This window comes from Geotrypetes seraphini, chromosome 8 (assembly GCF_902459505.1).
Source record: "Geotrypetes seraphini chromosome 8, aGeoSer1.1, whole genome shotgun sequence".
Lineage (NCBI taxonomy): Eukaryota > Metazoa > Chordata > Amphibia > Gymnophiona > Dermophiidae > Geotrypetes > Geotrypetes seraphini.
In genome coordinates this window covers 131,261,940-131,277,449 of record NC_047091.1, presented here as the reverse complement: position 1 = coordinate 131,277,449, position 15,510 = coordinate 131,261,940, and the positions used below count along the sequence as shown (strand labels likewise).

The window sequence follows — 15,510 nt, the reverse complement described above, 5'->3', positions numbered from 1 at the left end:
ATCCAGAAATGGACAACCCCCCCAAATCTAAATCAGACCCATTTTATTTATTACATAGTTTATACACTGCTCTTACATCCTAGGCGGTTTACCAAAAAAAAAATAATAATAATAAATAATAATCTTTAACATGCACATCAAATAATATAAGTACATAAGTACATAAGTACATAATAAGTACATAAGTAGTGCCTCTGCCGGGTCAGACCAGAGGTCCATCCCGCCCAGCAGTCCGCCCCCGCGGACCTTAATCACCAGAAGGGGCCCCCTTGCCCCCTAGGTTTCTCATCGAAGTCCTATCTTCCCATCAATGTCCTAACCCTCCGGCCTTGCACCTGCACGACCTGGTGAGCTGTCTATACTTATGCAACACCCCAGCACCTCCCTCAGTACCCCACGATCCCCTTTTCCCTCAGGAATCTGTCCAATCCCTGTTTGAATCCCTGTACTGTACTCTGCCGGATCACTAACAAATTATAATCTAAAACAATATATAATTCTTCTCTCATGCCACTCTGCTGCCAACAGTGATTAGAACGCCATCATTCAATAATTAAAATATAAAAACCAGACATTAAAATGACTCCATCTAAAAAAGCCTGCTAATCCAGAACTAGACTATCCTCGAAAAACTAGTCAGATCTATTCCCTGCTAATTCAGAATCACATTATCCCTAAAAACCTAATCAGATCCATTTCCTGTAAATCCAGAACCAATCACTGAAAACCAAGACCCTGAAAACCTAAATATTAATTTCCTGCTAATCCATAACCGGACAACCCTTGAAAACCTAATCGGATACATTTCCCTACTAACCCAAAACAAACAATCCCTGAAACCTAATCAGACAATTTTCCAAAAAAAAAAAAGGCCATAAATAAACAATCCATGGAGATTCCACATTTCCTGTACAACTATGCATTTAAAACTGTGGTGGTTAATTGTATAATAGATAGTGAAAGGGAGGGAGTGTGTTTTCTACTGAAGTTGAACCTAACGGACTGGTAGATTAGGTCTTTCAACCTTTGTATTATTATCAGTCCCACAGTTAAGATGAACCCTCCCAGCTTTCCCAAGCGTGACAAGATGCGGCTTAGTTCCCTCCTTCCTATCCTTGCCCCCATCTTACCTGAGCGGGATTCGGATGGCAATGTATCTGTCAATGGCAATTGCCAGCAGACTGAAAATGGAACTCTGAGTTAGCACCAGGACAAAACAGGCAATGAAGAGGCAGCCGTGGAAAAGGGCACAGAAGCCGGTGCTAATTGTGATGGCGAACGGGATGGCCAAGACACCAACCGCAATATCCGCTGCTGCCAAGGACACCACAAAATAGTTGGTGGCGTTCTGCAGGTTGCTGTTCAGCCACACAGCCCAACAGACCAAGGTATTGCCCAGGATCGCCAGAAGTGCGATGAGAACTTCCAGGAAAATGTAGACCTGGACCTCTGTGGCACTTCCATTCTCATCCCCTGGCATACTGTGGTTGGTCATATCAGCCTGGGGATGCGAGATGTTCACTATTCATATCAGCAGTACACAATCCCTCTCAAAATCTGGAAGAAATCTCTCAGGACTGGCCCCAGGATCTGGTGAACAGAGAGCGACTGGATCCTTCTCTCCTACGGACGATCAACAAAGACCAAGCCTGTTACAGAGTTCAGACGCCTCTGGCTGGACAAGTAACACGTGGCTTGAAGGAAGAAACCAGGAGAGATACAAGAGTCAGTGCAAGAAAACAGCCCAGTATGAAGAAAGCTTCGGGCTGTTTGTTCTAGAGGAAGAAATCCAGGGACTTTGTCGCGCTGGCATCTGATCTCCACCACCAGCAGGCCAAAGAACACATGCAGCTTTGTTTTCTTTTTTTTTTTATGTTAACTGAGGAAATCTCTGATGTTGCAAACTTCTGACTCCACCTGGGATTTCCTGCAATGAAATCAGAGTGAATGAGCTTCGAGCAAAGACAGTCAAACAGTATAGATCGCCAGAAACACTGTCTTTTCACAGCTTTTGAAGAACTGGAAACCTCCACCTCTTTTGTCATCATCCTGATATAAAAACAGAGAGAGCTACATAGCTTACAAACATTGACTCATTTTATCTCTACTATGGCAACCAACTGGACTAGCAAGTTTATGCCAAAATGCAGGCTAAGCCAGTAAATTGCAGCTCGGGAGAGTGAGGAAATACACATATGGAATCAGCGTGGGAGTCTGAAAAAATTGAGAAGACATTCATAAAATCCTGAACCAGGTAATCCCCCTCCCCCTACTTGGTATGATGGCACATTAAACGGATATACACACTCTAGCTAAAGACACAGGGAGCCACTTGTGCACAATCATACCAAGACCTTGCAATGACCTTTACCTATTTGACTGGTTAGACAAGATGGGCCACTTTGGTCTTTACCTGCCATCAGTTACTACATTGCTAAGCTACAGCCCATCAACACATTATTTAAGGTCAAGGCATACCAGGGGCAGAGGTGACCAGTGATTTCCATTCAGTTTAGACTAAACTCCCCACGTCTCATGTTCTATGAAATGGAGGCAAGATGAGAAGCAGCTGGGGGGAGCAGAGAAGGTAGTTCAGCAGCGAGAGAACCTCCCTCCTCTCCCCATCATGAGGTGGAGGGTTCAATATTAAAAGTAGGATGGTTTCTATGTTAGCCACTTGAATGCACAGAAATAAAAGGCAAACCATATCATAAGGTAAAACCTTTTCTTGGGTGATTTAATCATTTCTTGACTAGCTTTGGAGAACTAACACTTCTTTCCTCAGACTAGAAGAGAAGAGCTCTGGGGCAGTTTTACTGATATATTTATATTCACAGTGAGAACTACATGAGGTTCCCCTCCAATTTTCTCTAAATAGTCTTAGCCATTCGCATAACAGTCCCACCAGTAGGTGGCCCTGTAGAGTGCTGGTTTGGACTCTTCCTCGGGAATTATGAAAGCTGCCGCACAACTTCCTGAGCCCCAAGCAACCCAATGAGTAAAAGCTATGCTTTGAAACTGGACCCTGCCAAACATAAGAACATAAGAATAGCCTTACTGGGTCAGACCAATGGTCCATCAAACCCAGTCTCATAGTGGCCAATCCAGGTCACTAGTACCTGGTTACAACCCAAAAAGTAGCAACATTCCATGCTACCAATACAGGACAAGCAGTGGCTTCCCCCATGTCTTTCTCAATAATAGACTATGGACTTTTCCTCCAGGAACTTGTCCAAACCTTTCTTAAAACTAGCTATGCTATCCGCTCTTACCACATCCTTTGGCAACGCGCTCCAGAGCTTAACTATTATCTGAGTGAAAAAAAATTTCCTCAAATTGGTTTTAAAAGTATTTCCCTGTAACTTCATCGAGTGTCCCCTAGTCTTTGTAATTTTTGACGGAGTGAAAAATTGATCCACTTATACCCGTTTACTCCAAACTGACGAAACGACTGCAGATTTTGCAAAATGTTGCTGCTAAACTTATTCTAGGGGGGTAGGGAAACCGATTTGATCATGTCACTTCGTTATTCCGAGAACTGCACTGGTTGCCAATTGAGGCAAGAATCAAATTTAAAAGTTTAATTTTTATATTTTTAGAAATTTTATATGGGTTATGTCCAGAACACCTGACAGATTTGATTACTGTATATCAATCAACTAAGCATTTGCGTTCTTCCTGAGAATTGTTATTGATAATACCATCTTGTAAAGACTATAGATTGCTCTCCTCTAGGAAGAGAACATATTTGGGCAGAGCTGCAGAATGTTGGAATTCATTACCCAGTGAAATAAGAAATTTATCTAATATTTGAGCTTTATAGGTTATTCCAGAAGTATCTTTAACTAAACAGGGTGGATATTATGACTATAGTTTAAGATGTACTGCATACTAATTGTTTATATAGTATTGTGATATTGAATTCTCTCTTATTGTGACCCGCTTGGAACTGCGGTTAAGCAGAATATAAATATAAAAATTAAATTAAATTACAATAATTTATAGCCACAGCATTGGACACCAAGAGCCAGATTCTGTAAAAGTCGCCTAGGTTAGGCACTGCTGGGTGCCCTAATTGGGGACACCTAGCCAAATTCCGTGCAGAGCCCAAAACTGAATAATGAGTTTAATTGGTGTGGTAATTGATCACACCATTAAAAGTTCATTAAAAAATTTAAAAGGTTAATGGGGAGAGTGTGGCGCAGTGGCTAAAGCTACAGCCGTGGCACCCTGAGGTTGTGGGTTCAAACCCACGCTGCTCCTTGTGACCCTGGGCAAGTCACTTAATCCCCCCCATTGCCCCAGGTACATTAGATAGAATGTGAGCCCGCCAGAGAAAAATGCTTGAGTGCCTGAATAAATTCATGTATACCGTTCTGAGCTCCCCTGGGAGAACGGTATAGAAAATTGAATAACTAGAGTTCCAAGTGAAACTCAGAGGGCTCCTTTTATCGAGCCACGCTAGCAGAGTTAACACACGCGACTTTTCATCATGCGCTAACCCCTGTGCTGGCCAAAAACTACCGCCTGCTCAAGAGGAGGCGGTAGCAGCTAGCGCGGCCGGTGTTTTAACGCGCGCTATTACGCACGTTAAACCGCTAGCGCGGCTTGATAAAAGGAGCCCAGAATGGCAACTTCCAGTGCCTAACAACACCTACCTCAAAAGTGGTTAGGGGCAGAGAACAGGTGTGGTATGACTTAGGCATCATTAGGCCTAATATACTGGTAAGAACTCAAAAACTTAAGGAGTTATTTAAGTATAATTACTTGTGTTAGAAACTAAATACTGAAAACTCTCCACAAGTTAATATTCACACATTATTTGTACATATAAAATGCTACAATAATAATAAAGTGCAAAAGTGCTAATAAAGTGCTCAGCTGCCAACCGAAAAGTGCAAGAAGTACTAATAAAAGTACAAAAGCCGGTTGTATCAAGGGACCATCATAGCACCATTAGCGTCTCTCAGCTAGCCTTCACTATCAATGAGGACTTACTAAAAAATGTTCACAAGAGTATAATCAATGAACCACTTATCTGATAAGTGAAGTAGGAAGGCAGTGAAATGCGAGTTCCTGCGCTTGAATCAATTCCACTATCACCCTTAGTCGCCTTAACAGCCCCCGTGTTCTTGTAACCAACATAAAAGCCTCCCTTCGACCGAGTTTCAAAATAGCGTCGTCAGGAAGGGGGCATTGGCTAGAGTAGTGGTAGGCAAACTCATTAGTCAAAAGAGCCAAAGATCACCAGTACAACGATTAAGATTTCTTTTGAGAACCATACCCCGCGCCCGCTTGGGCTATGACGGCTACATCGGCTACATCAATCCGACTGACACCCCGCTCGTCCACACATAGTCGAAATCGATTCGTGGAAGAGCCTAAGAATAACACGAGGGAAAAAATTTGTCTCCGTCCCCGCCCTGTACCCGTGAGCTCAGTCCCCATCCCCACAAACCATCTGATCCCATCCACACAAGCCTCAAATAGTTTTATACTGAACTTATTATATTAAAGTATAAAAAGAAACAATATTCTGTACAATTGTCAATTTATAAATCAGCGTCTTCTCCCCACTCTCTTTTCCCCATTTCCCTTCAGCATCCTTAGCCCACTCTCTCTCCACTTCCCTTCAGCGCACGAACATAAAAACAAGCAAGCAATTTTATAACATTTTCATTCTATTCATTCATAGAAATTAAAGTCTAAATAATGCCAGTCACATAACAAAGCATGATTTTACAAAAATAATTCCCTGCACAGTCAAGCCTGCAAGGATTACTAGATGTCTTTCAGCAGCTCCCCTCCCTCCCTCCCTCCCTCCTCCTTACCTTCGTGGCCAAGTCAAAATGATCTACCAATAAAATTTTAAAAAACACAAAGCACACTGTACGCAGAGAAAATGTTAATTATCATTTATATTCCCTGGGTTTTCAAAGAGGTCAAGGCAGATGACTTTATGCAATGTCACCTCAGTAACAACTATACAAAAAGACAAATATACCCCCTCCCTTTTTACTAAACCATGATAGCGGTTTTTAGCGCAGGGAGCTGCGCTGAATGTCCTGCACTGTTCTCGATGCTCATAGGCTCCCTGCGCTAAAAACCACTATTGCGGTTTAGTAAAAGGGGGTCATAGTGCAAATATAGACAGCAGATATAAATTCTCAAAAAAGACACATTTTGATCACTAAATTGAAAATAAAATCATTTTTCCTACCTTTGTTGTCTGGTAATTTCATCGGTCTATAGTTGCACTATATTCTTCTGGCTGTGCATCCAATATTTCTTCCCTTCTTTCAACCTCCTGTATGCTTCCTCTCCTCCAGACCTCATTCCTTCCCCCAACTTTTTCTTTCACCCTGCCTCCTTCTTTCTTTCTCTCTCCCTTCTTTCTTTCAGCCTCCCTGCCCCCCCTTTCTTTCTTTCTCCCTGCCCTCCCCCAAGCCATTGCCATTGGGGGACAGGCTGCCATCGCCGCAGGGGAATAGCCTGCCACTGCTGCCATCGGGGAACAGGCCGCCGCCGAGTTCTGAGCTCTCCCTGCTTCCCTTCCCCGTAAAGAGGACATTGAAGCGCCGGGTCGACCAACTTTCGCCACTCAACGTCAATTCTAATGTCAGAGAGGAAGTTCTGGGCCAGCCAGGCAGCGATTGGCTGGCCCAGAACTTCCTCTCCGACATCAGATTTGACATTGGGTTGCAAAAGTTGGTCGGCCCGGCGCTTCAGCGACGACGTCCTCTTTACGGGGAAGGGAAGCAGGTTGGGCACCCCTGCTCTAGCTAGCTGAGCCACGAGCCGCACTCAAGTGGCTAAAGAGCCACATGCGGCTCGCGAGCCGCGGTTTGCCGACCACTGGGCTAGAGGAAATAAGGTAACCCCAACAAAGCCTAACATTAAGAGGACTAGCAATACCTAAGTCAAGTTAGAAGCTGGTAGGCACGATTTTGTAAATGGTGTCTAGCTGTTCATTGACAACCACATTGAAGTGTTGCCTAAGAGTTAGGTACCATTAGTTTATAGAATCGGCCCCAAAAGCCTAATTTGACCATCCAAGTGCACCACTAGACTGCAGCTGACATCTGGGATTCCCCTTATCTTCGCTAGTAAGAGGAAAGGAACACATGATCCTCCATTTTTTCTTTCCATGCATCCACAACCCTTTCCACAAATAAATATTCAAGACTCTAGAACTGATAGAAGAATTGTAATCATGAATGATGAGAAGTGATTTGGATAAAGAAAATGATAGGAGGCCTTCTGAAATAACACAAAGACTGGTGGGAAGAAAGACAGGTGTGAAGGGGGAAGAGGAACTGAAGATTTGGTATCATTAACCTACCGACTCCCTCCTTGCCTCGACTGTAACTGTATTTTATGTTTACTTTTTGCTCCCTACCCAATTTCATTTTTATATTTACTTATTTTAAACTTTTATTGTAAACCACTTAGATTTATCTTTGGTTTTATATTTGCGGTATATTAAATAAATTGAACTTGAACTTAGCATAAAAATGATTTGATTAATTAGAGAGAGTATTCCAGTGGAAAAGCCTTAATGAAGAGCCAAGGCAAGAGAGCTCCTTTCCTGTGTCCGTGAAGACTGAACTGTGATCTGCAGGCGAGTTTCTCTGCATCTTAAAAACAATCACCAGTTACAGTGAGAGAAGAGTTGCCCATTGTCTGGGAAGTTTTACCTCTCGTCTGTCTGAACCCTACTGCATGCTTTCATAACACAATTTAAAAAGGGACCTCCGGGAGTCCTTTCTTCCAGTACACAACTGATTCTGGGACGATGAGGGGAGGAAGCTGAACAAACAGACAGAAGATGGAGATCACACAGCAGTTTAGACAGACGTGTGCTCCCTAAAATGCTGGCATGAGACAGGGCTTGCAGTAACCCCTGATGCTGCTCATCTTTGAAAGCCAGTCGGCAGCTGTTTGCATTTCTTGGTGAATGCCTCTCTCTGCAATAATTTGATTAGTTCTCTCTTTCCTCCTCTAGGCTATGTTCCTTCCTTGTGTTTTATTAAATAAACCTTTGCTTATTCCCTCCTGTTTCTTACCATTAAGAGAACACAATGTGTTATGCCAGAAAAGATCTCTTGCTGACTTTGCTAGTGATTTTGCACTTTATGTACCTGACGTGGCACAGTCCAGTCTCTGAAATGCAGGGTTACTGGTATACAGTAGACTTCCAGAATCTGTTCAGGCTCACCAAAGATTATGGATGGAGACACAAGTCCTGCCCGAGATCCTAAAGAAACCAAGGAAAATATTATTTAACAACTGATGTTCCCAAGAATAATTTGGGCGTTTGTATTTTTCAAATCTGATTCCCAGCAGTGCTTAGAGGCAAAAACGGTATGGATCCATCAACAGAGCGCCCCCCTATCCCCCCCAAGTTACAGAGTGTAGAAACCATCAATATGAGCATCACCTGCAGTGGCGTAGTAAGGGAGGGGGGCTCCAGCTCCCCTCCTCCTCTCCACCCCCATCTTCCCATTCCTCCACTCCATGCATGCGCCCCCCTCCTTCCCTTTCCCCATACCTTGAGTTGAAGTTGTTGTTCACAGCGGTCATGCGGCATGCTCTTCGCGACCGCATCAGCTCTCCCACTGACATCATAGGGAGAGCCGACAGGGCTGCGAGGAGCACGTTGTTGACCGCCATGAGCAACAACTTTAACTAGAGGTACGGGGGAAGGGGAGGGGTGGACCCGGCAGGCAGGATCGGGAAAGGGGTGGGGTGGAGACGAGAGCGGGGGGAGAGGGCGCCTCTCACCCTCGCTACGCACTGGTTATCAGCACAGCCCCAGTTACACAATGTGAGTACCAGTACTGTGAGTATTCTTCTCTTCACTGCCCATCAGCAGAGCTCAGATTTCACAACGCGGGCATCATAATATAGTAAATGATAGCAGATAAAGATCTGCATGGTCCATCCAGTCTGCCTAGCAGTCACATTCATTATCAAGACAATGTTCAACCAACAATCCAGTACATTCCCGGCGTGAGCAGCAACTCCAACCTGCTGCTCAGGCTAGCATCGGCTCTTCCTCTGATGTCACTTCCTGGACCCATGCCTAGGAAGTGATGTCAGCAGAAGAGCCGACGCTGGTGCAAGCAGCAGGCTGGAGTTGCTGGGAGCATTAAAGAGATACAGGGTAAGGGAAGGCGCGTGTGCCAGCGAGGCAGGAGGGGATGGGGTAGGGGGACAGAGAAGAGAGTAGGAGAGGGGCACCTCTCACCCTCGCCATGCCACTGGTTACAAGACACTTCCTTATCTCAGTAACTGAGTTCAGTGGATCAGGGTACTTTTTAATGCTAGAAAAGAAGGACCACAGTGGAGAGTCATACTAGAGAATGATACAGGGACAAATTTTTCCCGTCCCCGCAGGAACTCATTTTCCCGTCCCATCCCGGCAAGTTCTTTTCCTGCCCCATTCCTGCAAGCTCTTTCCTCATCTGCACAAGCCTCAAACACTTTAAAATCATAAGTGTTCAAGGCTTGTGCGGTTAAGACAGAGCTTACAGGAATGGGGCAGGGATCTAATCTAATCTTTGATTTTTTTATATCGATTCATCCCAACAGGATGGCTTGACTCAGTTAACAAAATATTAATAAAATTATTCAGAGATTAGAACAGAAACTATATCTTTTAGGCCAAAATTTTATCTTTTATGATTATTTGAACAAGAAGGATCATTAGTAAATTTCTGAAATAAATATGTCTTCAGTATTTTACGAAAAGTGGGTAGATGAGAGAGAACGCTAATTAAAGAAGGTCATTCCAAACTTTTTTGAATAAAAAAAGAAAATGATCGACAAAAATTGGCCATAGTTTTTATTCCTTTAACAGTGGGAAAGTCAAGTTTATATTTCTGAGGGCTCCTAGAATTAGAAATTTCTTGTGAATTAAAATGAGACAGGAACCAAAGGAGAAAAAATACCATATAGGATTCTGAAAATTACAATTGCACATTTACCCCCTCTTTACAAAGCCGTGCTAGCGGCTGCCGCACGGCAACAGCCCCAAAGCCCTTTAAATCTCTATGGGCTTCGGGACCATTACCGCAGAGGCAGCCGCCAGCGCGGCTTTGGAAAAGAAGGGGTTAATTGGATCCTCCAGTAAACAGGAAGCCAGTGAAGGGATCTCAATAAAGGTGTGACATGATCGCCGTATTCTGGATAAGTTGTAGCCTCCTCAAATTACATTTACTTAAACAAGCATAAAGCGAGTTGCCATAGTCCAACTGAGATAAAATAATGACCTGAACCAAAACTGCAAAATATTGCTGAAAAAAAGATGACATACTCTTCTAAGCATCTTTAAACTGGAAAAGCATTCTTTAGTAACATGATCAATTTGATTAGATAATGAGTGAAGAATCCAGAATAAAACCCACAGGGACGGGATGGGGAAATTGAGTTCCTGCGGGGACAGGGATAAATTTGTCCCCATGCCATTCTCCAAGCCATACATTTCCCCAGAGGCAGCAACTCATTATTGATAGGCTGGATTATAAACAAAAGTGCATCGCCAGGCCCTGGACCTTAAAAGAGAAATGCTGAGTAATGAGAAACTCATTTACTTGCCACACAATTTGTGTTCATAAGGTCATCATTGATCTGTAGAATGACTCACAGACATCTTGCAGGTTAAGCCTTTCCTCCTATCCTGGATCTTGCAGGACCAAAGTACAGGGGAGCCATATGACCTCTCCCCACTTGCAGAATATTTATGGTCATCTCTGGGGAACAGTGACTAACATCTCCAGAAACAAAAAAATGAGGTTTTAATGAATTATGTTAGAGCAAACAACTTGTAATACGAAAGACCAAAATCTCTTTTTATGTGAAAAAAAAAAAAGTTACAGAAATTGGGGGCAAGATGGCTGACTGATTGGAAGAGTGAATGCACAGTTCTCTGGTGTCTGCAACCTCGATAGCGTTTCCCAGATCAACTATGGTGAAGTGCACGGCAAGGTTTGTCTATATCTATCGGTAGACTTACCGGTGCCAACCTTGGTTCAGCAGATGTTGACGAGCTATGTTACCCCAATTACGACAATGGAACAGAATCAGAAGCTGGACATTGGAGGGCCCTTGCCTGTAGCGATAGACACTATGCTGAGCCTCAGACCTACAGAGGTGCCTCCCAGACCTGAATTTGTGGACAATTCTGTTCAGCAAGGGAACGTCATCAATGCCAGAAGTGCTGCTTCGGCAAGCCCATTCAATGGGGCTGAAGGAGCTGACATTTCTACCCCACCAATGTCCTGATGTGAGGCAGTAGGAGCTGCTGAAGACACTGGAGACGGAATTTTTTTGGATGGGGAAAAGAAAGACTCCGGAGTCAACAATGAGAAACAACTGGGAGATCAAAACATGAGTGGAACTGTTGAACTGAGAGAAGTTTCGAAAGCAATTAGTTCTTTGGAGAAGATATTAGAGGGTCCTGACTCTCTCCATATGCGTCCTAATAGGCAAGGCGAAAGTATTGAAGAACAGGAGGAAAAAATTTTGTCTTTAGATCAGTCATTAAGAGAAGTAAAAAAATGTTCAGATTGGTTTATTAAAAGATAATTCTATCCCTCAGAAAAAACTAGAAGAATTAGAAAATTTTGCAAGGTATTTGAACTGGAGATCCTTAAATTTTTCCAAGATGTCTATGTTATCACCTTTGGTGATGTTAAAGAAATATTGAAATGAAATCCTAAAGATATCAATAGACTTGAAGCCACCTATTATTAGAGCCCACGTGGTTTACATTCAGGTATTTAGACATTTTTCCTTATCAGTCCTGGTGTGCTCACACTCTGGGGCAATGGTGGATTAAGTAACTTGCCCAAGGTTACAAGAAGCAGCATTGGATTTGAACCTACAACCTCAGGGAGCTGAGGCTATAGTTCTAACCACTGCACCACACACTTACAGGTGGGAGAGAGGAATATGCCTGCAACACAAGTTTCAACTTAACAGAATTTTGGGAGAATTCTGAAGATGTGGTTTCAAAGTAGAGAGTTGTGCGTGACAGAAATCCCGCTTGTCCACACTAGTATCATATTTGTCCCTGCCCATCCCCAACAGACCCCATGAGGAATCTCCTCCATACCTGCCCGACCCTGTGAGGAATCTCCCCATAAAAGTTACCTGTTCCATAAAAAGCAGCAATTACTTCTGACAGTTTTGTTTGATTTTTTTTTTTTAAAGTCTTAGTTTATTTAAACCAACAATAAAATACAATATAAACAGATAACAGTGAACAGAAATAAGAAACGCATACATCACTGGAAAGAATTAGAATAGACATTAGGTCATGTGACTGTAGGGTCGACCATTTCTTGTTAAAAGAAATAGAGTTGGAATTTTTGGCAATATAAAGCTCATATCTGTAGAGCAAACAAATCTGGTTCCACCATCTAGCTTAAGTAACTTGTGAGAGGTCCTTCCAAGATCCACAAATGAGTTTTAATGCAACAATGAGTAAAGAATCAAGCAATCAAAATCATTTAAAGCAGAATTAAGAGGCACTTTTCAGGACAATGGTTGCATAAGAAAAATGTGCCAAAACTGAACTGGAAACCCCAAAACAAACTCAGCAAGTACTTCATTTTGTACTAAACACAATTGGTGGTATAACCATGAGAGGGGGCTGGGCCTCCCACTTTGAGCCCTTGCTGTAACTGGTGGGACATTTTGTTTTTCCATCACCTTGGTCCCAGTTTCTGCTTTTGTCTATCTTCTACTGATTCTTTTTCCAGGCCTCGGGAACCCCGGTTCCATCCCCGTGTGAGTCCCGTGAGCCTCGGGGGGATCCCCGTAGACCTGGGAGGAATCCCCATGGGAGTCTTGTAGATCTGTTCCCGTGCAGACCTCTATTTCAAAGGCTACCTTGGATTGCCATCTTTGCTTTGGAACCTGATCGGGCCTGGATTTTTCATTTATATTTCCGCTATAAACACCAGTTGTTTCCGGAACAAAGAATTAATGTATTTCCTGATCTTTCCAGGGTTACTCAACTAAGGAGAAAAAGCCTTTTTGGCTTTTAAACCTCAGGTTTTGTCCCTGGACAGAACATATTGCCTACAATTTCCTTGTAAATGTGTTATTAAACTAGGGGGTAAGAATAATTGCTAGGTTTTACTATCATGTTTCCCCGAAAATAAGACAGTGTCATATTAATTTTGGGTCCAAAAAATGCACTAGGGCTTATTTTTGGGGATGTCTTATTTTTTTTCATGTACAACAATCATCTCTCCCTTCCTTTACTCCACCCCAATTCTTCTCCTTTCCTTTCTTCCCCCCCCCCCAAGTACAGCATCATTCCTCCCCTCTCATCCATCCCCCTGTGCAGCAGAACCCTACCAATCCTCTCACCGTGAGACTGACATACATTCGCTCCGAGGCTTCCTAAAGCAGCAGGGGTGGGGGTTGATGAATTGACGAGTCTGATTTTTTCAGCAAATCAGGCAGCACTAATGTCAGGGATGGAGTTAGGCAGTTTCGGGGCCATTTGGGGAGGGGGCTTTGGGGGGTCAATCCTAACTAGGGTTTATTTTCGGGATAGGCCATATTTTCAGGGAAACAGGGTGCTAGAGGTTTTTAGCAGGGGCCGGCAAGGTAAATGCTCCGACACTCATAGGAATTCTATGAGCATTGAAGCATTTACCTTACCAGCCGCGCTAAACCCCTCTAGCGCTGTTTAGTAAAAGGAGCCCTATGCCTTTACTGTCCTGGAGCACGTAAATAATTTTTTGGAAGCTAAGACAATTCCAGTTCCAATAGTAGTAATTTCTCCCATATTAGATGTGAATCCTACATGATGATGTTTTTTTTTTTTTTTTTTTAATAATTTGGGGTACGGAGACTCCATCTGCACCTATTTTCCTTAGCTCACCCATTATTTTTTAATTTTGCGATTGTTTAACGTTTACCCATATTGATATATTATTTCTTTACTGTGAGTTATTTGGCTTGCATTTTTCCATTTCAAGTGTAATACTTGATTGTAATTAAAACATATATAAATATATAAAAAATGTACAAAAATTCAAACATGCAGCTTTTTCAGACTGCTTATGGACCCCATGACATGCAAATCAGCCACCGTCGACATTTTGAATCCACGGCTTTAGTCACCTTTTCCTCAGATAAAGAATTGTTTGCATGGAAAAAAGACTCTTATAAGCTGATTTCAGAGCAGAAGTCTGAGTAGAGTGTGGATGTGACACTGTGATTTATGTGTCTTTCAAAAAGTAATTCACATACACATGTATGATGCATGTTAATATTTACACCTATCAAGCAGACATCTGAGACTTCAATTTAGTCTTTATTATTGCATGGTTTCTGATCATATTTTATAAACACACAGACATCATCTGCTTTCTAAAATTAGGTTTAAAAATAAAACACATAAGGTATTCAGTGCTGTCTTGTACGAGTCCTAGATGAAGATGACAAGCCCTGAAATGGTGCAGAACTAGAGTGTTTATTAGAGAATGACACGGTTACAAAATTCATCACTGTTCCCATGGGAGACCATCTCCATGTAATTCTTTAAGGAGAGAGGGAAGAATCAGAGTATGAAGGGGCTCAACCACTAACCCTCAAGCCTTACATTGAAGAATGCTGGTGTAGAAGGACTGAGGTTGAGATAGACACTAAAGAATGACAGTCTCTGGTATTCAGAGCAGATATTGTAACATCATAATGCCTCATTCCACCAATGCCTAAGAGCCAACCTCATCAGTGATGTCACAATGGGTTCATTATCCTATACTTGGCTCACATAAGAATCAGAGCACAACCACTGACCATCGAGCCTTGCATTGAAGAATGCTGGTGTAGAAGGACTGAGGTTGAGATAGACTTTCGTTCACTGTTACTTCTCACTTTTATGAACACTTTAGGAAACGATTGAAGTCTTAACTTTTCCCTAAGGTAGTTATCTATGGCCCTTTTTTGTAGATTATGTGATTTTTGAAAACCACATTGAACTTATGGTTATGTGGTATAGAAAGACAATGTTATGTTATGTTCCTGCGGGGACAGGAATGGTGATGAATATTGTCACCATGTCATTCTCTAGTGCAGTGCTTCTGAACTCGGTCCTGGAGTACCCCCTTGCCAGTCAGGTTTTCAGGTTCTCCACAATGAATATACATATGGCAATACTTGAGAGGGTCCAGAGGAGAGCGACACGAATGATTAAGGGCATGGAAAACCTTTCATACACTGAAAGATTGGAGAGGCTGGAGCTCTTCTCCCTGGAAAAGCGGAGACTCAGAGGAGACATGATAGAGACCTACAAGATCATGAAGGGCATAGAGAAAGTAGAGAGAGATAGATTCTTCAAATTTTCAAAACATATAAGAACAAGAGGGCATTCGGAAAAATTGGAAGGGGATAGATTCAAAACAAATGCTAGGAAGTTTTTCTTTACTCAGCGGGTGGTGGACACCTGGAATGCGCTTCCAGAGGACGTAATAGGGCAGAGTACGG

At 42.8% G+C, this 15,510-nt stretch overlaps 1 protein-coding gene across 5 annotated transcripts in view; it reads right to left on the bottom strand.

Moving 5' to 3' along the window:
* ADORA2A (adenosine A2a receptor) overlaps nucleotides 1–15,510 on the bottom strand; it is a 30,412-nt gene that overhangs the window by 3,938 nt on the left and 10,964 nt on the right. For 4 of the 5 annotated variants that reach the window (XM_033957467.1, XM_033957466.1, XM_033957468.1 and 1 more), the window contains 2 exons: nucleotides 8,142–8,257; nucleotides 1,131–1,927 (listed from right to left, as the gene is read on the bottom strand). In XM_033957467.1, the coding sequence (XP_033813358.1) occupies nucleotides 1,131–1,495 (365 nt within the window). In that variant the 5' untranslated portion in view covers nucleotides 1,496–1,927; nucleotides 8,142–8,257. The other variant, XM_033957469.1, reaches the window with a different exon arrangement.